Source organism: Lissotriton vulgaris, chromosome 3_1 (assembly GCF_964263255.1).
Source record: "Lissotriton vulgaris chromosome 3_1, aLisVul1.2, whole genome shotgun sequence".
In the NCBI taxonomy this organism is placed as follows: domain Eukaryota; kingdom Metazoa; phylum Chordata; class Amphibia; order Caudata; family Salamandridae; genus Lissotriton; species Lissotriton vulgaris.
In genome coordinates, this window is record NC_141689.1 from 363,039,173 (window position 1) to 363,063,672 (window position 24,500).

Consider the following 24,500-nt stretch of genomic DNA (forward strand, 5'->3'; position numbering starts at 1 on the left):
AATCCTTAAGTAAGGACCGGATCTAGGAAGAAGAAAACGTTGCAGCCCCAAAGGAAAAGTTAGTAGCCGCAAAAGCGCGCTTGACAGCACCATCCACCCTCCGATCCACAGGGTCAGCAGGAGAGGAATCCTGAGACGACAAACCTTCCATCAAGGAAACCACTGTAACTGAGGAAGGAAATGTCGCCGAAAAATCATGCAGAGGATACCTTTTATTCAGGAAACGAGGAAAAGAGCTCTTGTCCACATCCTTCCATACAGTTTCCAACACCTTCAACACTGAAGAATAAAGGGGCAATGAATCAGGTACAGGACGCTGATACTGAGAAAACAAGACATCCTCCAGAGGCAAAACAGAGTCAGAGAAAACCAAGTTTCCGCGAATGTGACACTGCACCTCCTTAAGGACGGCACCCTGTAAAAAACGACCCTTGACACCAACCTCCTCCTCAGCGTCAGAGTCAACAGCTGGAACGCCATCAACTAGTGCTTTCACGTCAGGAGGAACAGGAACCCGATCCCGTAAGGCAGCTGCCACCGCAGAATTGATCATCAGAAGATGGAATTCGAAACTGGTGACCATATGCAGAACGAATCAACGCATGCGAGCAAGCGCACCAAGCGTGCCCAACGGCGGTAAGGGTGGTTCTGGGGTGTTCTCCCCCCATAAACAAATTTTTAAAGAATTTACATCTTTTTAGTGCACTTTTCAGCACTATTTCTGTGATAAATGGACAAAAAATCAGTTCCTTGAGGTATTCATAACAGAAAACACATACATTATTATAGAGAATTTCCGGGTTGACAAGCAAGTCTGACTTCTGAAGAGGGATAGGGTACTAAGCAAGACTGCTTTGGCTCTACCCTTTCTAATAGAAAACACTAGTTAGCCATGTGAACATGTTCAATGGACAAATCTGGGGTCTAGGGAGAGTTCCTCTCCTGAGAAAGAAATTTAAAAAAGATTGGCCAATGGTGCATTTTAAAGCAAATGAATGCAGCAACAAAGCAAGGCTTATTAAGCAGTGGGATGTATAGTCTTGAAATATTAAACACATTAAAAACTGCCCTGTATCTTCTTGCATTAATTTGTGCAACAGTTACTGTAATATGTAAATTGTTCTGCATGACAACTTTAGCCCTTTAAAATGTTTGCTTGTCCAGTGTCTTGCACTGCATGCAGCATTAACTTTGGAAAAATATGCTCTAACCAGACTTCGGGAAGCACCCACAGCTGCTGGCTGTAACCAGTCATATAGAAATATGTGCAGATAGATCTTTAAGTGAGATGAAAAAAGTTGGTGCTCCCTATAAAGGAACATGCCAAATAAATTTTTGTGATTCCCATAGTGTGCCATCAGGCCGGTATTTTGGTTTCTCTCTGAGATGTAATTTTATCCAGATAAATGGCACAGCAACTGACATACTCCTAAAGCCTGTCAGTATGATTGGCTTTGTCACTGGGTGTTAGCGGGTTAAGATAAATGAGCAACAACAATGATTTCCTATAAATGAATTAACAGTGAACATGTTTAAATTCTGAAATAGTAACCCCATTACTTTATTTTAGCTATAGCATTAATGGTTTAGCAGAATACACGAGTTTTAGTTTAAGCAAGAGCATATGCGTTAGTATGTGAAATACTAAGTGGCAATCTTAGGCACTACTGCGCAGCTGCAAAGAATTCCCACCAAAAGCAAAGATACATCACACTAGGTAGATGTCGCAGACACATGCGTAGAAGAGTTCCCGCTTTTTCAGTGGCCATTTTAGGGCCCTTGGGGTACTGGTTAGTAAAACACATATGCAAGCTTCCCCTACATAAATTAAATATAGTGTGGTGCAATTATTATAGCCTTACAGCCCTCTGTAGTGGGCTATACCGGTTATTAAAGACCTCGGCAGCGTTAAAGGCCTCAGCCGAAGGCGAGGGACTTTAACAAGGCAGAGGGACTTTAAAAGCCAGTATAGCCCTGCTACGAAGGGCTATAAGGCTATTAGGATAATCAAAGAAGTGAGCAACCCGGAATACCCTTGAGGGCTTGGGTAATGAAAGTAGAAGGGTAAAATTGCCTTCAAGGGACTTATTCAGTCTATATTTGTTAATTGAAATTAAGGCTATTAGAACATTCTGCCACTAGAGGGCAGAATGTTCTAATGAATAAAACAAAGCCTTCAGGGAGCGCGAGGGGATTAAAATCCCCTCGGGCTCCCTGAAGCCTTTGTTCACAGCCAGAGCTGTGAACAAAGAAACATTGGAATGTTGGCGCTCCGGGCTTATACCAGCCATTATAAGCCTGGAGCACTCCATTGTTTTCAATGAAGCTACCAACATTCCAATGTTCTAATATAGCCCTATAGCCCGCCGTAGAGGGCTATACCGGCTATTAAAGGCCCTCTCCAGCGTTAAAGGCCCCGAGACGAAGGCGAGGGCCTTTAACAAGGGAGAGGGACTTTATTAGAGGTATAGCCCATCTACGAAGGGCTATAAGGCTATTAGAACATTCTGCCACTAGAGGGCAGAATGTTCTAACAAATAAAACAAAGCCTTCTGGGAGCGCGAGGGGATTAAAATCCCCTCGGGCTCCCTGAACCCTTTGTTCACAGCCAGAGCTGTGAACAAAGGAATGTTGGCGCTCCGGGCTTATACCAGCCATTATAAGCCTGGAGCACACCATTGTTTTCAATGAAGCTACCAACATTCCAATGTTCTAATAGTACTTACAAACATAATGGTTAATTTGTTACAAGGTATTTCGAGAGGATTAAATCCGAGCAAGTTTCTGTACATATGAAACCTTGCTCCATCACTTGCCAAGATATTATAGTAGGAATGGCTTTTGTGTGAATGTAGTAAATTTTGGGTGAATTGGGAGTGAATCTTAATTGGTCTTAAATGTGCGGGAAAGGATTCAAGAGGCAACAAATACCATGGATAAGTGGCAAAAGCACCTAGGTTTTAGCTGCAATGCTGTAAGAGATCAGTTAAAAGCCATGGTAAAGAGGTGCACCTTTAAAGATCTTCTAAATTTGAGATAATCAGTTCAAGTCTGAGATCCAGAGGTAATGAGCTCCACATGGAGGCAAATAGAATACATGTAATATAATTTGTGTTTCACAAAATGTACACATTTCCTGGTATTAACATGTATTCTACATTTCAAACAAGATAAACATGAAATCAAACATGTTTTATGTTAAAAGGGCAATGATTTTCTTTTCCAAGACCACATATATCACTGCACTTCTCCTTCCTGCAGATCACGCCATTGTACGAGTTGGTAAAAGAAGTAAGCTGTGACTCTGTGAAGAAATATTATCTGAAGCGGGCTATTGAAGAGTACATGAATGAAAACGATCCATGTAAATGCAGACCATGCCAGAACAACGGGCAGGCGGCCATTGTTGGATCCCAGTGTATCTGTTACTGTAGGCCATACACATTTGGCTCAGGTTGTGAATATGGAAATCTTGTTCAGGATCAACCAGGTTAGTATCTTCTGATTATTGTCCTTTATTTTCAGTTTTTTGGTACTCAGGCGAGGCCCCAGGGCGGTTATGCGCTATACAAATGCAATTTTTCATTTCATTTCATTTCATTTCATGCCTGTCAGCAGTGGCGTTGAAAATCCTTAGCTCTAAAAGATCGAACAAAGGGCCAGATTTAGGTAAATATCTTTTACCGATTCTAAAATACCGAATCCTACAATCATGGCACCTACATTCCAAATGCCCGACCGATATTGGGCCTCCTACATCTGGCCCAAGGTGAGGTGTAAGGTTCACTGGGCTCCATATCCAAGAAGTTTTAAAAATCTTACAAAAAATTACCACAAAGCCATCATAAAGGAGAAGAAGTCTTTCTTTGCCAAAAGAATTGACTCTGCCAACAACATCAGTAAGGAAATCTTTACTATTGTTAGGGAATTCACTTCACCTCTTGCCCTTTGCCCTAAATTCTCTCCTTCTGAGTCTTGGGTTAACCAGCTGGCTAGCTTCTTCTTCAATAAAATTCTTACTATTCAGGCGTCTTTTCCTCCGATCGCTCCTGTCTTAGACCTTGGCTCTCCTATCTCTGTGACGACTGCCCCACAAGTAGACAATATCCTCGCTGTTTTTCCGCCATTATCCCCCCAGACCTCGCTCATTCTTTTACAAAAATTGAAATCTGGCTCTCCCTCTGACCCATGCCCAGCAAAAATTCTGTCCAAAATGGCCCACGTCCTCAATCCTCTGATCAATCCTCTTCTTAATGCTTCCTTTACATCAGGTGTGGTTCCTGGGGCCTGGAAAATGGCTCATGTCATCCCTCTTTTAAAGAAAGCTAATCTGAATCCCTTGGTGCACTCCAATTATAGGCCAATATCTTTGCTCCCTGCATTAGCCAAGCTTGCAGAAAAACATGTACATTCCATCTTGTCTAATTTTTTAGAAGAGCATAATATTCTGCACCAGACACAGTCAGGCTTTCGGTCTAACCTTAGCACAGAAACAGCTTTGCTAGAGGTTACCGAATCTATAAAGGAAGTGACGGATCAAGGCGGGAAGGCAATGCTGGTATTACTCGATCTCTCAGCGGCCTTTGACACCGTCCCTCACAACCGGCTCCTATTAAGACTCCAGGAGATCGGGATTAGAGGGACGGTGTTCAATTGGTTTAAGTCCTTCCTGTCTGAGCGCCAACAACTGGTCTGGTCGCCACCTCATGCAGCAGTGGTTCCTTCACTTGAAGTGGGAGTGCCACAGGGATCAGTATTGAGCCCCACCCTCTTTAATATTTATCTTTCCCCTCTGGCTGCACTGGTGGAGTCTTATGGCGCCCGTATTGTATCGTATGCTGACGATACGCAGCTACTGTTCACCTGTGATAAACATTCTGATTTTGCAGGTGATTCCATCAAAAGCTGCCTGGAGGCGGTCTTCGCCTGGTTTCAGGAGAATCAGCTTAAATGCAATTCAGACAAGTCTGAAATTATTTTTTTTGGCTGTTCTCCTGCCTCTCAATGGAAATCCTGGTGGCCGGCAGACATGCACCCTCCTTTGTCACCTACTGAGGTTGCTAAGAACCTGGGCGTGAAAATTGACAAGGGTCTCACTTTTAAACCTCAGATCCTCACCTTAGTTGGCCAATGTTTTGGGCTACTACGCACGCTTAGGAAATTCCTTCCTCTACTGTCGCATTGCCACAGGAGAATCACTGTGCAAGCAATGATCGGATCTAGGCTTGACTACGCCAACGTACTATACTTAGGACTTCCAGAGTACCTCTTGGCTCGCCTTCAGACTGTACAGAATTCTGCCGCAAGGGCCATTTTTGGTCTGAGTCGTAGAGCTCATACCTCATCCCTGCTCAATTCACTCCATTGGCTCCCGGTTAGGAAACGGATCATCTTCAAGACCTTGACCATGACTTTTAAATCTTTGCATGGCATCGGTGCAGTCTACTTAAGGAAACATGTCCAGTTTTATCAGCCTTCTAGATCACTACGCTCGGCCACACAATCTCTGGCTGTTGTTCCAGCAATAAAGCGTGCTCGCATTGGAGGTCGGTCATACAGGGCGTGCGCTCCGCAGCTCTGGAACAAACTCCCACTTTCTTTGAGGAAGGCAGACAATCTCCTAACTTTCAGAAAGGATCTCAAGACGTGGCTTTTCGGTCTCTAGGACGTCATGTTGTGTTCAGACCTCACTACTGATCGGTAAAAGCGCCGGGACACTCTGATCGAGTAGCCGTGCGCTATACAAACCTACGTTTAACATAACATAACAACATATCACCAGACCCCAACCAAGAGGACCTTGTTAGTATGACAGACAGCAGCAGCTTAGTCCTCCCTATTTGTAGATAGTGAGCTTTATTAGGGTTGTAGTGCATAGGCCTTGTGCTCTTCCTGTGAGTCCTGTGTATGTAGACCTTACACTCTCTAACGGCTGCTGCATCCTCCAAGAGAGACAGTGAAACCGAGTTCAATCCAGTCGTCTCCAGTTCCAGCTTGCATTCTGTTTTGAAAGAAGCTTGAACACGAGAGTGAGGCCAAGCGCATTTCTTTCCCTGCTCTCCTTCAATGGGGTGCATCTACTCGAGTGTATGATTCACGTGGGAAAGATGCTTGAAACCTACTCTTCCTGTACGGTCAAAACATGTCTATGATTTTTAAGTGTTTAAAGTATCTTGCATATAACAGAATTTCTAAATAGGAGCCTAAAATAAGAACCAAAAATTACTTTTCCTACCTGGTTTGTAAGTCTCAGAAACGATCTCACTCACGTTTTTTAAACCAGAAATGGATATCACTCATTGAAGACAGGTTTAAAGTCGAGCCAGACTCGGTGAATGTAGGAAAACGTCTTTATTGACAAAACGCTGGTATACAGCAAGGAGGGAGAGGAAACCCTTCTGCTTTCGTCCAGCTCCAAAGGTCCACTGTCAGAATTCCAGAATTGAATCACCGACGTGGAGCAGGCGCTGGATCGCATGCGCAGAACGTGAAACACAGTACAATTAAATAAACAAAACAACAGGCTCCTGAACAGCATTTCTAGCTGTCAAAACTAACTTTTAAAGCATAACATTTTATATTCACCCGTATAAAGGAAGAATACCATATGTGCAACTTTGTGTCTAAATCATAGCTTTCTTTATTAAATAAGTTGGCTTTTAACCCATATTTGTTAACAAATGACACAATTGAATGGTACTGTTTAGTGAAATTGATGATTGTGTGGTCCAAACTATTAAAACGCAGTCCAAAGAAATGTATTCTTGTTGTATTATTTATCCAGTAGCAAGAAGAGAGAGAAAAGAGGGCAAGAAAAGGGGAGAGAAAAAAGGTGAACTGGAAGAACAGGCACGGAAGGAGAGAGAGCTCGAGAAAAACAGTCTGAGTAGGCTGCTGTAAGGGAGAAATGAGAGGGAGCGACACATGGAATAGAGAGAGGGATGTGAGATGTGAAGAGAGGCAAATAAAGAAGTGTGCGATTGGAGAAGAGAGTGACGGTAAACCGGGTAAACAAAAGGAACAGGGAGGGAGAGGGATTATATGGGAGGAGAATAACAAAAGGAGATGAGTGAAGGAAGACGCGAGAAAACTGGGAGATTAGAGAGAGGTAGAGGTAGTAGAAAGCAAAATAAGATGAAAGGATAACCTTTTCACAGAGAAACGGACTTTCTCACTTGCAGGCATTGCAGATGTGGTTCCAAATTGATATTATTTTTTCTGGCTACGCCCTTGCTTTCAGGCTGAAAAAATACAAATAAAAGCAAGTGGTGAGCGGACCAAGCAGTAAGTAGGGGAAGAGGCAACATAAAGGAGAGGAAAAGAGAGAAGAGGAGTTAGTGGAATTATTAGATTTTATTGGCATTCAATCTGAGTCCTGTGAAAAAATAGTTGTAATATAAGTGAATTTACAATGTGTGGTATTCGAGCGTGGGATACTTTCCTCCTGTGCTGTTCTGAGATTCGTACCTCGAAATTGGGGATACCCAGTCTTCAGTGCAATTTGCACTGCTTGACTGCATGTCTCTGTCAAAATTTTTGGGCCAAATGGCACGTTGCATTAACAGCTGGAAAATGTGTAATCACAAAGTGTGCACAGCATCTGATCTGATCGGGCCGGATTCACGATCGGGCCTATCAGGATGCCAGGTTGGGAATGACTCCAGTTGCAACGTTGCGGGTCATGCAGTCTTGAGTGGGAGATAGTTCATTGTGTGTTTCGTTCAAATCCCGATGTAGGTCACCAAATACCGGTCGGTAACGGCCGAATTCGGCCGTTACCGACCGGTATTTGGTGATTGAGATGTAGGGGGCTATATTATACAGAATCGGTAAATTTACCGATTAGGTCAATTTCCCGATTCTGTAAAATACCGAATCGGTAATTTTACCGATTCTGAATATTCCTGATGTAGGTAGCACTGTTTCCAGTGCCACAGGCCTTTCAGATTCGGTATTTTACCACCCAATCCTATTGGGTGGTAAAATACCGAATCCAGGTGTGCATGCACATGGCATAGGTGTGCATGCACATGTGTGCATGCACACCTATGCCATGTGACAGACATACATGCCCTTAGGGCATGTCTGTGTACCACATGGCACACATGCCTGTATTTGGGGTGCTAGAGGGTGTCAAAGTGACACCCCCTGCACCCTTGCTGGAATCGGTATTTACCGAATCGGTAAATATCGATTCGGTAATGCTCATTGATTCCTATGGGCTTCAATGCCCATAGGAATCAATGGTCATTACCGAATTGGTATTTACAGAATCGGTAAATACCGAACCTTAACGATTCGGTATTTACCGATTCTGTATTACCTACATCCCCCCCTCTATTTTACCACTTCTTAAATACCGATTCGGTATCATTCGGTATTTAAGAAGTGGTAAAATTAAATTACCTACATCGGGCCCATAGAGACTTATAATGCTATCAGGATGGATACTGTCTGGCTATTAAGCAACAATAAGGGGGATGTCTGCCCCCTTCCATCACCATCATTTCAATACCATTTGTGCTACCAATAAGTCCTTGGATGGGGAATTGACACTTAAGAGTAAAGACAAGCCTCTTAGAATGTGGTTTATTCATTTGGTAGGGTTACCTCGACTAACTTAATAACACGTAGGTCGTACAAACAGTTCAATGGGGATCTCTGCATAACCCTCTGGTAGCTATAACACAATCGGCAGGCAGTTTCCCATAGCAATTATTCTTAAGTTCCTGTAGTATGAAACATCATTAACCTTAGGAGCACAGCATAATAAAAAATTCAAACCAATTTAGAAAAATCAAGAAAGATTTAATACTTAAAATTACAGCAAATGGTTAAAATGGTGTAGCAGAACCGGAGATAAGGATGTTTAAAGTTTTAAAACATAAAGCGCCACGAAACGGAAAAGTGGCAATCAAAGTCAAAAGTCTTAGTAGACCAGTAACAAGGTGTGATTTCAGGCCAACTTAATAGGACAGGAGTTGTAAACTCCTAGTGGGTATCACCGGTGAAACTCACTCCTCTCACTCGAGCAGAGTGGTCGCTCCCAGTGTCCCCTGCCGGCACCTGGTATTGTTGGACCTGCATTTCCTTTTGAATCACTTGTGAATATTAGAAATTGCCCGCGTTTAGCCTGCTGCTCGCCGCTATTGCTGCATTTCATATTAGTCAGCTGTGTATCTGAATTGGCCCGCGTTCAGCCTGCTGCTCGCCGCTATTGCTGCATTTCATATTAGTCAGCTGTGTATCTGAATTGGCCCGCGTTTAGCCTGCTGCTCGCCGCTATTGCTGCATTTGCTTTTTGTTTCAGTTTGCATATTGGTCGGTTTGCGCGTCTGCTCTCTCCCCTCCGCCTCCATTTTGTTTATTTGTTGTTTTCGACCTCGTGGACCCGCCCCGCCTCCCAGCTGAGACGCCCTCCCACTGGATAGAACAACGCTCTCCTCCCTAAAGGCGCCGTGACTCACTCCTCTCACTCGAGCAGAGTGGTCGCTCCCAGTGTCCCCTGCCGGCACCTGGTATTGTTGGACCTGCATTTCCTTTTGAATCACTTGTGAATATTAGAAATTGCCCGCGTTTAGCCTGCTGCTCGCCGCTATTGCTGCATTTCATATTAGTCAGCTGTGTATCTGAATTGGCCCGCGTTCAGCCTGCTGCTCGCCGCTATTGCTGCATTTCATATTAGTCAGCTGTGTATCTGAATTGGCCCGCGTTTAGCCTGCTGCTCGCCGCTATTGCTGCATTTGCTCTTTGTTCAGTTTGCATATTGGTCGGTTTGCGCGTCTGCTCTCCCCCCTCCGCCTCCATTTTGTTTATTTGTTGTTTTCGACCTCGTGGACCCGCCCCGCCTCCCAGCTGAGACGCCCTCCCACTGAATAGAACAACGCTCTCCTCCCTAAAGGCGCAGTGACTCACTCCTCTCACTCGAGCAGAGTGGTCGCTCCCAGTGTCCCCTGCCGGCACCTGGTATTGTTGGACCTGCATTTCCTTTTGAATCACTTGTGAATATTAGAAATTGCCCGCGTTTAGCCTGCTGCTCGCCGCTATTGCTGCATTTCATATTAGTCAGCTGTGTATCTGAATTGGCCCGCGTTCAGCCTGCTGCTCGCCGCTATTGCTGCATTTCATATTAGTCAGCTGTGTATCTGAATTGGCCCGCGTTTAGCCTGCTGCTCGCCGCTATTGCTGCATTTGCTTTTTGTTCAGTTTGCATATTGGTCGGTTTGCGCGTCTGCTCTCCCCCCTCCGCCTCCATTTTGTTTATTTGTTGTTTTCGACCTCGTGGACCCGCCCCGCCTCCCAGCTGAGACGCCCTCCCACTGGATAGAACAACGCTCTCCTCCCTAAAGGCGCCGTGACTCACTCCTCTCACTCGAGCAGAGTGGTCGCTCCCAGTGTCCCCTGCCGGCACCTGGTATTGTTGGACCTGCATTTCCTTTTGAATCACTTGTGAATATTAGAAATTGCCCGCGTTTAGCCTGCTGCTCGCCGCTATTGCTGCATTTCATATTAGTCAGCTGTGTATCTGAATTGGCCCGCGTTCAGCCTGCTGCTCGCCGCTATTGCTGCATTTCATATTAGTCAGCTGTGTATCTGAATTGGCCCGCGTTTAGCCTGCTGCTCGCCGCTATTGCTGCATTTGCTTTTTGTTCAGTTTGCATATTGGTCGGTTTGCGCGTCTGCTCTCCCCCCTCCGCCTCCATTTTGTTTATTTGTTGTTTTCGACCTCGTGGACCCGCCCCGCCTCCCAGCTGAGACGCCCTCGCCCCTCCCCCCATCCATTTATGGCCAATGCCCCCACGCGCAGCGTCCACGCGCTACGTACACGCCGAAGGTGCGCCAAAGGTAAGCCCGTCTACGCCCGTCCGCGCCTGTACCGCGCCCAGCGCCAGTCCCCCTGCCCCTCGCGCTGCCCAGCCTCCCCGCGTTACCTACGATGCCGCCACCCTCCTAGCCCTTAACCCCGGTCGCGCCCCCAACTGCGTCCAAGCCGCTCCTGGACGCACCCATGGACCGTTCTCCTGCTTCTCCTGCAAATTTAGCGGCACCGACAACATCTCCGCTACGACCACAACACAGATTCCCGACCCCAACCACCTAGAATGCATCCTTCTCAACACCCGCTCGGTCCACAGGCACGCCTTTGACCTTTGGAACCTACTAGACACCATCTCTCCTGACGTCGCCTTCCTAACGGAAACATGGATGAACGCTTCCTCCGCCCCTGACATCGCCATCGCTATCCCTGATGACAATAAGATCACACGCAAGGACCGCACCGACCATACAGGAGGTGGAATCGCTATCGTCCATAAGAAATCAATCCGCATCTCAACCAGCTCTGACGCCAACCTCGCTAACTCCGAACACCTTCACTTCCAGATCCACATCGACCCCAAGACCACACTCAGAGGCACCCTCCTCTACAGACCACCAGGACCACGCGCAAAATTCAGTGAAGACATCACGGACTTCATCACCCCACACGCGCTCCCCTCCAAAGACTACATCCTTCTGGGAGACCTCAACTTCGACCTTGAAAAGATCAACGACCGCAACACCGCCACCCTCTTGGACAACCTCGCCAACCTCGGACTTAAACAACTGGTCACTTCCCCCACCCACATCGCAGGTCACACTCTCGACCCCATCTTCACCTCCAGCAACCATGTCTCCTTCAGCCACACTACGGATCTCCTCTGGACTGACCACAGCTGCGTTCACTTCACCTACAACAAGCCGAAACCCATCATCCACCTCCAACCAACTCTACAAAGAAACTGGAACAAAATCACCACAGAGCAGATCTCCACATCGCTCCTTCAAACCTCCCCAGCCCTCTCTTCTAACGCCAACGAAGCCGCCTCCAACCTCACCCTTTGGTTATCCAACACCGCCGACAGCTTAGCACCACTGAAAAAACGTCAACACAAACTTGGCATCAAGAAGGCCTCATGGTTCAACGATGACCTCAAGAAGTCCAAGAAACTGTGCCGCTCCCTTAAAAAAGCCTGGAAAAAAGACCCATCCACCAGCAACAAGGACGCCTTCAAAAGCGCCATCCGTACTCACCACCAACTGATCCGAAAAGCCAAGAAAACAGCATTCAAGGATCGACTTGACAACAACGCCCACAACAGCAAGGAACTTTTCAACATCGTCAAGGAATTTTCCAACCCCTCGGCCAACTCCAACGACATCACCCCCTCTCAAACCCTCTGCGATTCCCTAGCCTCTTTTTTCCACAACAAGATTACTGACATCCACAACAGCTTTGACAACCAACCCGGAAGCCAACCCACCCTACCATCAGCTGACCATCTTCCCCCCGTTAACACCCTTAACGCCTGGAACCCAATCTCCACTGAGGACACCATCCGCCTGATGAATTCCATCCACTCTGGATCCCCCACAGACCCATGCCCTCACCACATCTTCAACAAAGCAGACTCCGTCATAGCTCCGCACCTCCGAGACGTCATCAACTGCTCCTTCAACTCCGCTACCTTCCCAGAAGACTGGAAACACGCTGAACTCACCGCCCTTCTGAAAAAACCAACAGCAGACCCCACCGAACTCAAAAACTACCGCCCCATCTCGCTTCTTCCATTCCCGGCCAAAGTCATCGAGAAAGCTGTCAACAACCAGCTCGCCGCCTTCCTCGAAGCCAACAAATCACTCGACCCCTCACAATCTGGCTTCCGAGCCAAACACAGCACTGAGACCGCCCTCATCGCAGCAACAGACGACATTCGAACTCTACTGGACAATGGAGACACAGTCGCCCTCATCCTCCTCGACCTCTCTGCAGCCTTCGACACAGTCTGCCACAGCACCCTTTTACAACGCCTCAGAAACATCGGAATCCAAGAAAAGGCACTGGAATGGATCACCTCGTTCCTCACCGGAAGAACCCAGAGAGTCCGCCTCCCACCATTCAAGTCCGAGGCCTCTGAAATCATCTGCGGCGTACCACAAGGATCCTCACTCAGTCCCACCCTCTTCAACGTATACATGAGCCCCCTCGCGGCCATCGCCCGCCAACACAACCTCAACATCATCTCTTACGCGGATGACACTCAACTGATCCTATCTCTCACCAAGGACCCCAGCACCGCCAAAACTAACCTACACGAAGGAATGAAAGAAGTCGCCGAATGGATGAAACAAAGCCGTCTGAAACTGAACTCAGACAAAACAGAAGTCCTCATCTTAGGTAAATCCCCCTCTGCATGGGACGACTCCTGGTGGCCGGAAGCCCTCGGAAATGCACCCATCCCGACAGACCACGCACGGAACCTTGGCGTCATCCTGGATTCTTCACTCTCAATGAACAGACAAGTCAGCGCCGTATCCTCTTCTTGCTTTAACATTCTTCGCATGCTCAGAAAAACATTTCGCTGGATCCCCTCCGAAACAAGGAAAACAGTCACCCACGCTCTAGTCACGAGCCGACTGGACTACGGAAACACCCTCTACGCAGGTACCACCGCTAAACTCCAGAAGAAACTACAACGAATCCAAAACGCCTCAGCCAGGCTCATATTAGACATCCCACGCAACGAACACATCTCTGGTCACCTTAAAGACCTCCACTGGCTACCCGTCAATAAGAGGATTACTTTCCGACTGCTTACCCACGCACACAAATCACTCTACGACATCGGACCAGATTGCCTCAACTCTCGACTGTCCTTCTACACCCCCTCCCGCCAACTTCGCTCTTCCAGCCAAGCCTTCGCCACTGTACCTCGCATCAACAAGACCACCATAGGAGGCAGATCCTTCTCATACCTGGCTGCCAAAACATGGAACTCACTCCCCGCTTACCTTCGCCTCACCCAGAATCACCTAGCGTTCAGAAAGCAGCTTAAAACGTGGATATTTGACAAATAATCCTCCTCCCCTTCCTAAGCGCCTTGAAACCCTCTGGGTATGTAGTGCGCTATATAAATGTTATGACTTGACTTGACTTGACTTCAGTAGGGAGAGGTCGATAAGAGCATTGGTGAAACCTTGAAGAAAACATTGATTTATTAGTCAGTCTTTCCTTGGTGCTATTCTTCAGGCTGCTGCAGAAATGCAAAGGCAGGACTATCTGAGAGCCTCTGACATTTAGATTTTTCCAGGGGACCTTTCCCAACCCAGAGGACAGGGCATTATAGGCCCTCACTTTGGGGCTTGGTGGTCCCTACTGGGGGTGGCATTCCGTCTGACCCGCAGCATTATCATACTGTAGTGAGAAAAAGACTAGTTACCTGTTTAGCCCCACCTTGGTAGGTGAAGGATTTCTTCATGTAATTCCCTATAAGCCAAACTGTTACACAATCTATCTTCACAGCTTAGTCAAAAGCTGCAGCTATTTAAAGTCAAGTATATGACCTCTGGTCGAACCAAATGTCAAACCTTGTCTCCGCTTGATTCATTGTATCTTTCGAGAAGAGTGGCAGGCGGTACTGGACAATAACCTGTTGTTTTAGTTCAAAACATTTTTTATTGAAAGAGTAAAGGTGCCAACATTCAATATACTAAATTAAACACAGGTCATCACAATACAAAGAAACTTTAAAAGAAGTACATGCATTGGAACAATATACAATAGAAATAAAACTCAATATGGTGAGAAAAGTATACGATTAATACCAAAATAAGAAAAACGAATGATCAGGGCAATCATGGCGGTTTAAGGACTTCTTGTTGACGTGGCATTGGCAGGCGAACGCGGTTGGCACTTATATCAATATGCAACGTAACAGGTTACCATAGATTCAGACGATTTTTCGCCATAGATAAACGGTAAACAAACGAAGTGTCCAACCTGTGAGTATGGCAGACTGCATACCACCAAGCCTGATAGGAAATAACCTGTTGTTTTGATGACACCCAATCACTCCAAACCAGCTGGCCAAAATGCAAAGGACGTCATTACACATCTGGGACAGTAGTTTAGCATGAACCATGGGTGCTGCCTTGCAGTATTTAACTATCAGTATAAGGGTGTCTAGTAGGAAGTGGGCTTCGCTCCTGATGGTAAAATCCTTGCCAAGCTGCTCTGCACTGCAATGATACCCATTTGCATATGGAGGTGTGCCATATGGATGTACATTGTTACAACGCATGCTTTTACCACGCATGCCTTTACAACGCAGGTTTTTCAACGCAAGTCGTTACACCGACTTGCGTTGGGGGGTGCTGGATAGTGAATAGTTTAATTTACTATTCCAAGTCTAGTCCCCGTGGATAGTAGCGAAGGTGTTGGAAGGTAAATTAAACTATTACCTATCCTACAGCGCCCCCCAGCGCAATTCGTTGTAAAGACTTGCGTTGAAAAACCTGCGTTGTAAAGGCACTGCGTGGTAAAAGTTGCGTCGTAAAGGATGTTTCCTGTCCCATATCAATGACGGAGTGATGTGGTATATCTTGGTATTTTATTTACATACTTGGAGATTATATTTTTTCTGAAAATACCTGCCATCTGCATTGTTAGGTCTTTGTATGGGTTAATTGGTACAGGATGCGGTTTTGTAGAAGGACCTTTGCACAGAATGAATATTTTCCATTCATTTAGATATTCGGAAAAATAAAGTCCCCGGCCCTTTTAAATTATTTAACCTATACTTTTATAAACATTGTAATTTATAATTTTATTCTGTTTTAGCTCTAGAACCAGCTTATTCCTCTAGGGCGAAATGGAATCTATGTTTAACTCAGTGTTTTTGAACAGTAAAATAGCAAAATGACAATTTTGTTTCAGCATGCTGGGTCCTTTACCTTCAGGTGAGTAAGGTCATCTGATTTTCATTTAGTGCGTCGGTGGGCCGTCTCTCTGTGGTCCTGCCTGTCCTAAAAAAGGGAGTTCTCCAAGGTATCCCGTGTATTGCAATTACTACCTGGCTGTGTCCTAGAGCACAGGTAACGGCAACTTCAATTGAACAGTCCAAGTTAGCTCATTTGATTACCCTTTCACTCTGGAGGTGATGGATGTCCCTACTTTATCCTTCTCTGTATCAAAGCTACCACGTGGTGTGGTGGCAAAATACAAACTCTGCCTTGGCAAGCTACTCTGAACCAGACATACAAGTTTATTGTATTAACCCTTTAACTGGTGGGCGTTTTCCCCCAGTAATCAGCACTTGTATTCGTTATTTGCGGTAGTTTGCGCTTAGGGCTCTATAGCTATGTTTCCACATAAGGTATCCTTGCAAAAAAGCATCCTTTTTTCCAACATCCCCATGATCCTAAAGGTACCCAGCATTTGTAGATAGGCCTGGAGTGGCCAGAGAAAATAGGCAAAATATAGATAAATGTTGAGCTTTGGGAAAAATAGGAAAAAGGTGCTCTGGATAAAAAGTGTCTTATTTTTTTCCTAAAAATGTCACTAAAAAATGTAAAAGAAAATTGATACTTGCATAGCGCACTACTCACCCGCAAAGGTCTCAAGGCGCTTGTACGAATACCGCTGTGGAACCCATCCTGGCTTTCCCTGTGAGGCGTCCACTCCTGGGCACCCCCATGGTGGAGGCCAGGCATCCTTAGCGTTGTGGGGGCCGTTGTGGAGATTAAGCAAGCTATTGTCCAGAGTTGCAGAGTGGGATTCCATGATTGGAATAGGCACCGAGGCGAGAATTATCAGGTCAGTGGAATTTTGAGCCCAAGACCCACCGAGGCGAGGAATTGAACCCTGGTCCCGGGCTAGACCTCTGCATCAGGGTCTGCCGCTCTATTCATTGAGCCACACTTCTCCACTAATGAATGGTTTGCTATGCTAAAGTCACCATCTTCCGAGAAACATGAAAGGGAAGATTTATGTTGGGAATGTGCCACGTTTGCGTCACGGAACTGCGGCGTAAACTTTGCGCATCCCTACGACCCATTTACAACGTGACGCATCTAGGCAGATGCGTCACGTTGTAAAGCCCTGCGCCACTTGTGGGCCTTCCGGCGCAGGGTGGGCGTTCCGGGGCAGGTGCGCCTCGCAAAAGTGGCTGAGTGAAATCTATAAGATTTCACTCAGTCACTTTCAGGCCAATGCTGCGTCAAAACGCTGCGCCTGCTTGAAGCAGGCGTAGGTCTTGACGCAGCATTGTAAAGATGGGGCACCCCCGAGCCTTGCTGGAGCTGCGTCGCGCTTGCGACGCAACTCCAGCAATGTGTCACCTTTACGGCACAGATGCGTCACGCATCTGTGCCGTTTTTGCCCCATGGTGCGCCGCATTATAAATGCAACGCACCATGGGTGGTGGAGCAGCGGCGCAAAATAACTGGCGCATCCCTGGGGATGCTCCAGTTATCATAAATCTGCCCCGAAGAACTTAATAGAAAAACCTAGTTTTTACCACAGGTTTGCCATTTTTCAAAGAGGTCGCCCATTTTTCCTATATTTTGTGCTCTCACCTTACTTCCAGTTTTTGGTGGAAACTAGTGTGAAACCAATTTATGACCCAGGAAAGCTATAGATTTCTGAAAAGCAGACAAAGTTCCAAATTCAGTAAGGGATACCTTCCTGCACAGATGCAACCGCTATGCCACCCCTGGGGAAACGTAGGCTTGTGATGTATTTGCAGGTTTACAACATGTTGTAAATCTGGGAATGTGTCAAATGCCATGAGTATTACATGGGAACACCCTCCATAACTCCCATGGCATGCCTCACAGAGGCAGTGTGAGGCAACGCAGCAACTTGCTCTGCGTTGCCTTACACTATATCTACGAGGCCATGAATCGCCACACAGGGTGGCTTTCCATGGCTCCATAGATATGGCTAAGCCCTGTGCACCACTGAAAGGCAAAAATAAAAGTGACATTCCAGCGGCACACAGGGCTTTTAAATAAGCCTCTGACTGTTGAACTAAATACATATTGAAAATGAGTAGGAAAAATAGCCATTTGTGACAATATTTTCCTTTGTAACTTTTTGTCACAATGGTCAGTTTACAAAAGTGGTGTGCCATTACATCCACTAGACCTGTCTGGTTGTGGGCTATATAAGTTTTGTAGGTTATACAAGAAACCAAGATACCCAGAGTCAACAACTGAGCTGCACCATACCATGCTGCATTGTGTACCGAGTACAGACCAATTCATATGGTGAAATATGTAGAGTGAAAAATGAGTATAAAGAAACCTATGAATTTCTGTAATTGGCATAAGATATGGAGTTTAGGAGCAGTGGTTATATGTACATCTCTGAATTTGTGGTTATCCATATTAGCATATGATTTAGAGATTGTTTTTTAAAATGTCTTGGAATTTGTGGGTACCCGTGCAAGCATATGATTGAGAGATTAATTTTCAAAATGTCTGGAATTTGGAAGACACAAATGCAGCAAAATCTAATTGGTAATAACAAATATTCTAGTATTCTGTACACCTAAATGTCTTCCGATATCAATGGTACCTCACTTGTGTGGGTATGATGAGTGCCCGCGACAGGAAGCGGCCCAAACCGCAACACGGGCACAATCACTTTTTTCCACTTAAAATTTACCATTTCTAAGCCGGCGCCTAGGGAAACCTTGCCTGCTTGCACTTCTTTGAAAACTGTTGAGACCTAGGGAAATCCATAGTGAGGTGACTTGCAAGGCTCTCACCAGGTTTGTTTACCCAGAATCCATTGAAATGCTAAAACTGACAAAAAGCAACACATTTTCTCCCATTTCTGTGAAGGAACGTTTTGGAGTCTGCAGAAAGCCACAAACTCCTTTTCATTGATCATTCCCCTAACTATCCCAATAAAAATGGCACCTCACTTGTGTGGTTAGGCCTAATGCAGGCAACAGGAAACAGCCTAAAACACAACATGGATACATCACATTTTTCCACTAAAAATTGATTCTTTTTTCAACATTGGTAGCTGTGGAGTTTGGGCCCTAGATCAGCCGGCACCTTCAGAAAACTTTGCACATTTTCTAAACATAGACATATGGGGGAATCCAGTGTGGGGTTACTTGCATGGCTCTCATCGGGCTCTGTTTTTTACCCAGAATCCCTTGCAAATATCAAACTTTGACTATAAAAATAAATTTTGCTCAAATTTCAGTGATGGAAAGTTCTTGGATCTATGGGGAGTCACAAACTTTCACTCAGCATTCCTCAAAGTTTCCTGATTAAAATGGTACCTAACTTTTGTGGGTAGGCCTAGTACCTGCAATAGGAAACATTCTAATAAGCAGCATGGATACCTCACACGTTTCAACTCAAAACTGACCCTTTTTGTTTGCAAACTGGGTATCTGTAGATTTTGGGAAACCTAACAAACTAGGCCATTTTTTAAAACAAGAAACCTGAGGGAATCCAGAGTGGGTGACTAAGTTCCTCCTTGCAAAGTAATTGAAAATGTAATTCAAAGTCTGGTAGAAGTGCTAAAAATGGAGGAGAATGAACCAACAGCATTTCCTTGACCATGTTATCTCTGTGGCGAAGTAAACTGTGCCAGTGGTGTGCTATCCAGATTTACTTACAACTTCCTCCCAAAATCTGAAGATTTTTTAAGGGACATTTTTTGTTCTTTCATTCTAACAATATATTCTAAAATAAAACAATATTTGAAAATGCCTTATAAGTAAAATGAAAACAAAATCAATTCTCCTTCACTATGAACTATGTTATTACAGCATCACCATCTATTTCAGGAGTCACTGATGGCAGCTGGAGTTGCTGGTCCTCTTGGAGTTCCTGTGTGACAGGATCAGGAAGAAGATCAAGGAGCCGGAGCTGTAACAACCCGTATCCAAGTGGTGGGGGGAAATCTTGCAGTGGAAACGCTGTTGAAGACCAGAAATGTGAAGATGATGAAGTGGAATACTTTCGGTATGTTTATTTTTGCCTTTATTAAACAGCATGAAATAAAAGCTATGGTTCTTATTAAGAGGTGGTTGTACAAAAAATCTCCAATTTCTGTAGGAAATTTACATATTGGAGGAGAATTGACCAGTGAAAGACCTTCCATATTTCTTTTACTATGATGGAGAAAATTCCACCAGTGGGTTTTATCATTTCTTCGTACAAGCTGAATGATTGTTCCTTCCCACCAAACTCAAAATCAAGCCCTTCATTCTCATCAGAATTCTTATCATTTGGTATTTCAGAACTTGAATGGTTTTGAATTTCCAAAAGATGAGGACATAAATTACATAAAGAATGCCCTAAATATATATAGGAAGGAGGTCTGTAAGCAAATGCCAACTATTATGTGAATGCAATTCTTGAAGCCCCTAACTGCTAAAAAGGTATTTGATATCATGCACGAACTAACTAACCCCGAAGGCATGAAGCAAGTATTTACACAATTCACAGGCGCTATGTGATAATCTGGCAGAATTCTTTGATAATAAGATCAAAAGATCATTTAAGACATTGGGCCCTCTCAATATAGGACAGATCTCGGCCTCAAAGAATCTTCTGTAGGCTAGTGTAGTGTAAGCTAGGTTCTTTTAAACCTATGACTGATCTTTAGAGCAGTAGCACTGCCCACTACATTTGCATTTGGGTCACCTTAAGACCCTCTACAACACAGAGTTTGGAAAGATATGGCAGATGAATTGCTCCTCCACTACTTCAGATTTGCAATCAATCATTGGAATCTGGCACTATCCCACTTGCCTACTAAAGAAACCCTCTGGTCCTCAGTAACTATAGGCCAATATCACTTTTGCCCTTTACTGTAAAAGTATTAGAACGCTTGACGAGTAAAACAAATGTCCCTTTATCTGAGAGATCAAAGTGTCCTGGAGGAGGAGCATTTCAGACTCAAGCAAATACATGGGACGGAGTCTGGTCTGCTTCTGACCATGGATGAGCTCCAGATGATTGTGGATAGTCAGTGGTTTTCATATTACACGATCTATCAGCCACTTTCGATACAGTGAATCACAAGAAACTACTGGCAAGATTAGCCAGGATTGGGGCCAGTAACAATATTCTGGCCACGTTATTTGTGACCCATGATATTTTTGATTCAATATTTTGATAGAACACCGTCAAAATTGGAGAACATTCAATAACAGTTGACAACATCCCATTCGTTGTCAAATATGTTCAAATACACTTTTTATTAAAAATACACATCCTTCTGCACAAAGAAAAGCCTACTGTGAAAACGTGGTAGTTAATATTTTCTTTGGGTCAGCTAACAGTAAAAATAAATTAAAAGAAATGTTTGTGCTTGTCTCTATGGTGTATTCATCAATTATCAAATCATCTTCTTCAGAACAAAACTTTAATGTTCGAGGCATATGAGCTGTAGATCATATGCTTTTGCATGTATCGCCATCTAGTGTTGGGCCTGGATGTTTGCACTTTGTTTTTCTTCAAAGAAGTCTTTCCAGTCATGAGGCAGGTGACTCCTCCCTTAGGTGATAGTGCACATGGGCATCGACTCCATTGTTAGATTGTTTTTTTCCGCCATTGATTTTGGATGTGAATTGTTGCGCTCCAGTTAGGCACCTTTCTTTGGGCCCCCTTCGACGCACAATCTTCTACGCTCGACAGTACTGTTAATCAACCACATTTCCCCTCTCCGCATATCGTTTACTCTCGAAAAACCTTCCACCGGAACATTAGTGGAAGGCTGTTGGACATACCTGTAACGGGATCGGTCACAACTGATTGAAAGGACTCCATTCAAGTAATGTCCAAAGTGTTGAGCTAAGTTCCTGCGCACCGACCTGCACAAGGTGTGCAACCTTTGCCTCTACCCGGAACACGATAAAACGAACTGCAACGGGTGCCAGTCGTTCCATTCGAAGAAAACCCTCCGAGATCGTGGGGCTCAGCGTCACAAAATGTACCAGCAAAGTGGCCCTGCGCCTGCCCTCCTCGTGGAAGAGTCCGACCAAGAAGAATTGCAAGAGCAGAAAGCTGAGATCGACGAGTAGCATGTCTCCGTATCCCGCACTGACTCCGAGGCTGAAGACTTGACCCGGCACAGTGGACCATGAGTAAAGAGCCTTCATTACCCTATCATCTCCTTTACAAGAAAAAGGCTCCGGTCCCTCCTCTGCCTCCAGCCAAGGTCGGCTCCGAGAAAACGTTTTGAGCACCCCGCCAGCGGGCTCGGTGCAGAAGCAGAAACAACAACCTTTCGGCACAGGTTCGACCCGTTCCCATGCCGGTGCTGACCCAAAACCTTCCTCATCCAAACCAAAACACCTTCTGGTCTCTGTTCCGCCTTTGCAGAAAGCTAAACCTTCGGAGCCGAGAACTTCGGAATTGCAATCCACCCGGAAACTGGACACATTCATGCCAAACTTCCGGAGAAAAGAAAACGGTGGCTCTTTACATTTCTGAAGACCCTCTTCTTACACCTACACATTCCCCTACACCACCATCACCTGACCCCCAAGATACAGCAGATGATGACAAGGATGACTTAGATGACTACGCACCCCAACATATTCCACAGGATCCTGATCCATGGGATCATTATAATGTCCCCCAGACTGATAATGACCCTTATTTGTATCCATCTAGACACGGGTACTCATAGTACGGCCTGCGGGCCGCCAGCGGTCTGGCAAGCCTTCCCTGGTGGCCCGCAGACCTTGCAGCCATCGTACCTGAGTTATTTACATTTTCTTTAAAGTGCTTCAGCAGACATTGCAGGTTGCAGCAGCCCAGCCCGACTCTCAGGGACTCTGCTCTGTGGGGGCCTGGCGATTCCAGTGATTTTCAGAGTGGAGCTGCAGGGGCGCTGAGAAGAGGTGAAATACAACAATGCTTTATTAACATGTAAATGGTCTTTTAAAGACCTGTAAATGGTCTTTTAAAGACCTGTGAAGTACTCAGTGCAGCTGTGTGTGTGCGCGCCGGGGAAGCTATCTCAGCCCTGGCTGCCACACATGTGGGGTGAGGTGACAGAGGGTGATAGAGAGAGGGAGACAGAGGGAGTTAGAGAGGGAGGGAGACAGAGGTTGACAGAGGGAGGGGGATGGAGAGGGAGACAGAGGGAGGCAGTCAGGGGGAGACAGAGGGAGGGAGACAGAGGGAGGGAGACAGAGTCAGGGAGACAGAGGGAGGGAGAGGGAGGGTGACAGAGGGAGGGAGAGACAGAGAGAGGGAGACAGAGAGAGGGAGACAGAGAAAGAGAGAGGGGGGGAGACAGGGGGAGGGAGGGAAGCAGAGGGAGGAAGACAGACAAAGGGAGGGAGACAGAGGGAGGTAGGGAGAGAGAGGGAGACAGAGTGAGGGAGGGAGACAGAGAGTGAGGGAGATGGAGGGTGACAGAGGGAGGGGGGAGAGGAAAAGAGACTGGAAGAGAGAGACAGAGAGAGAGACAGCTAGAGAGACAGAGAGGTAGACAGATGGATGGAGGCAGAGAGGGAGGGAGACAGAGGGAGGAAGGGGGAGGGAGAGGGAAAGAGGGAGAGGGAGAGGGAGACAGAGGGAGGGAGGGAGAGGGAGGGGGACAGAGGGTGAGAGAGGGAGGGAGAGGAAGGGAGACAGAGAGAGAGACAGAAAGAGAAACAGAGAGAGCGAGAGAGAAACAGAGAGAGGAAGACAGAAAGAGGGAGGGAGAGGAGGAGGGCGGAGACAGAGGAAGGGAGACAGAGGGAGAGAGACAGGGAGGGAGACAGACAGGGAGGGAGACAGATAGGGAGGGAGACAGAGAGAGAGGGAGACAGAGGGAGGGAGACAGAGAGAGAGAAACAGAAAGAGAGACAGAGTGAAGGAGACAGAGAGACGGAGGGAGAGAGGAAGAAGGAGGGAGAGGGAGACAGAGGAAGGGAGACAGAGAGAGAGAGACAGGGAGGGAGACAGTCAGGGAGGGAGACAGAGAGAGAGAGAGAGAGACAGAAAGGGAGGGAGACAGAGAGAGGGAGACAGAGAGAGGGAGAGACACAGAGGGAGGGAGACAGAAGGAGGGAGACAGAGGGAGGGAGACAGAGGGAGGGAGACAGTGAGGGAGTGAGATAGAGAGAGAGAGAGAGAGAGAGAGAGAGAGAGAGAGAGAGAGAGAGAGAGAGAGAGAGAGAGAGAGAGAGAGAGATGTGTATGCTGGGTCTGGTGGGTCAGTAGAAAAAGGCGTCTGCTGCAGGGACCTGTGTTCAGCCTCATGGTCACCGTTTTTTTCTTCTTTAGTTCCACCCCTCCCCATCTGACCCTGCCCCCACCGGTGCGGCCCTCGGCCACAAACCACACTGTAAATTTTGCCCCCGATAGAAAGTTTGTGAGTACCCATGATCTAGACCACGGGTATTCATTGCATGGCCCGCGGGCCGCTGGCGGCCCGGCAAGCCTTCCGAGGCGGCCCGCGGACCTCTTGCAGACATCGTACCCGTGTTTTAATGTGTTTTTTTTTAAAGAGTGTCTGCAACCAGAGCGCAACTCAGAGACTATGTTGCTCTATGGGGGCTGGGCGATTCCCGCCATAGTCAGAGTAGGGCTGCAGGGACGCTAAGAGATGAACAAAGGCTCATTAACATGCCAATGGTCTTTTAAAGACCTGTGAAGTGCTCGGGTGCGACTGTGGGTGCCCGGGAAGCTGTCTCAGCCCGGGCACA

The 24,500-nt window shown here is 46.2% G+C and overlaps 1 protein-coding gene across 1 annotated transcript in view; it reads left to right on the forward strand.

The window, feature by feature from the left end:
- The window catches only part of C7 (complement C7), a 413,756-nt gene that overhangs the window by 201,221 nt on the left and 188,035 nt on the right, over positions 1-24,500 (forward strand). Inside the window, exons 11-12 of the mRNA XM_086960581.1 lie at positions 3,262-3,490; positions 19,632-19,809. Of these exons, the coding sequence (XP_086816707.1) occupies positions 3,262-3,490; positions 19,632-19,809 (407 nt within the window). The remainder of the gene's footprint in view (positions 1-3,261; positions 3,491-19,631; positions 19,810-24,500) is intronic.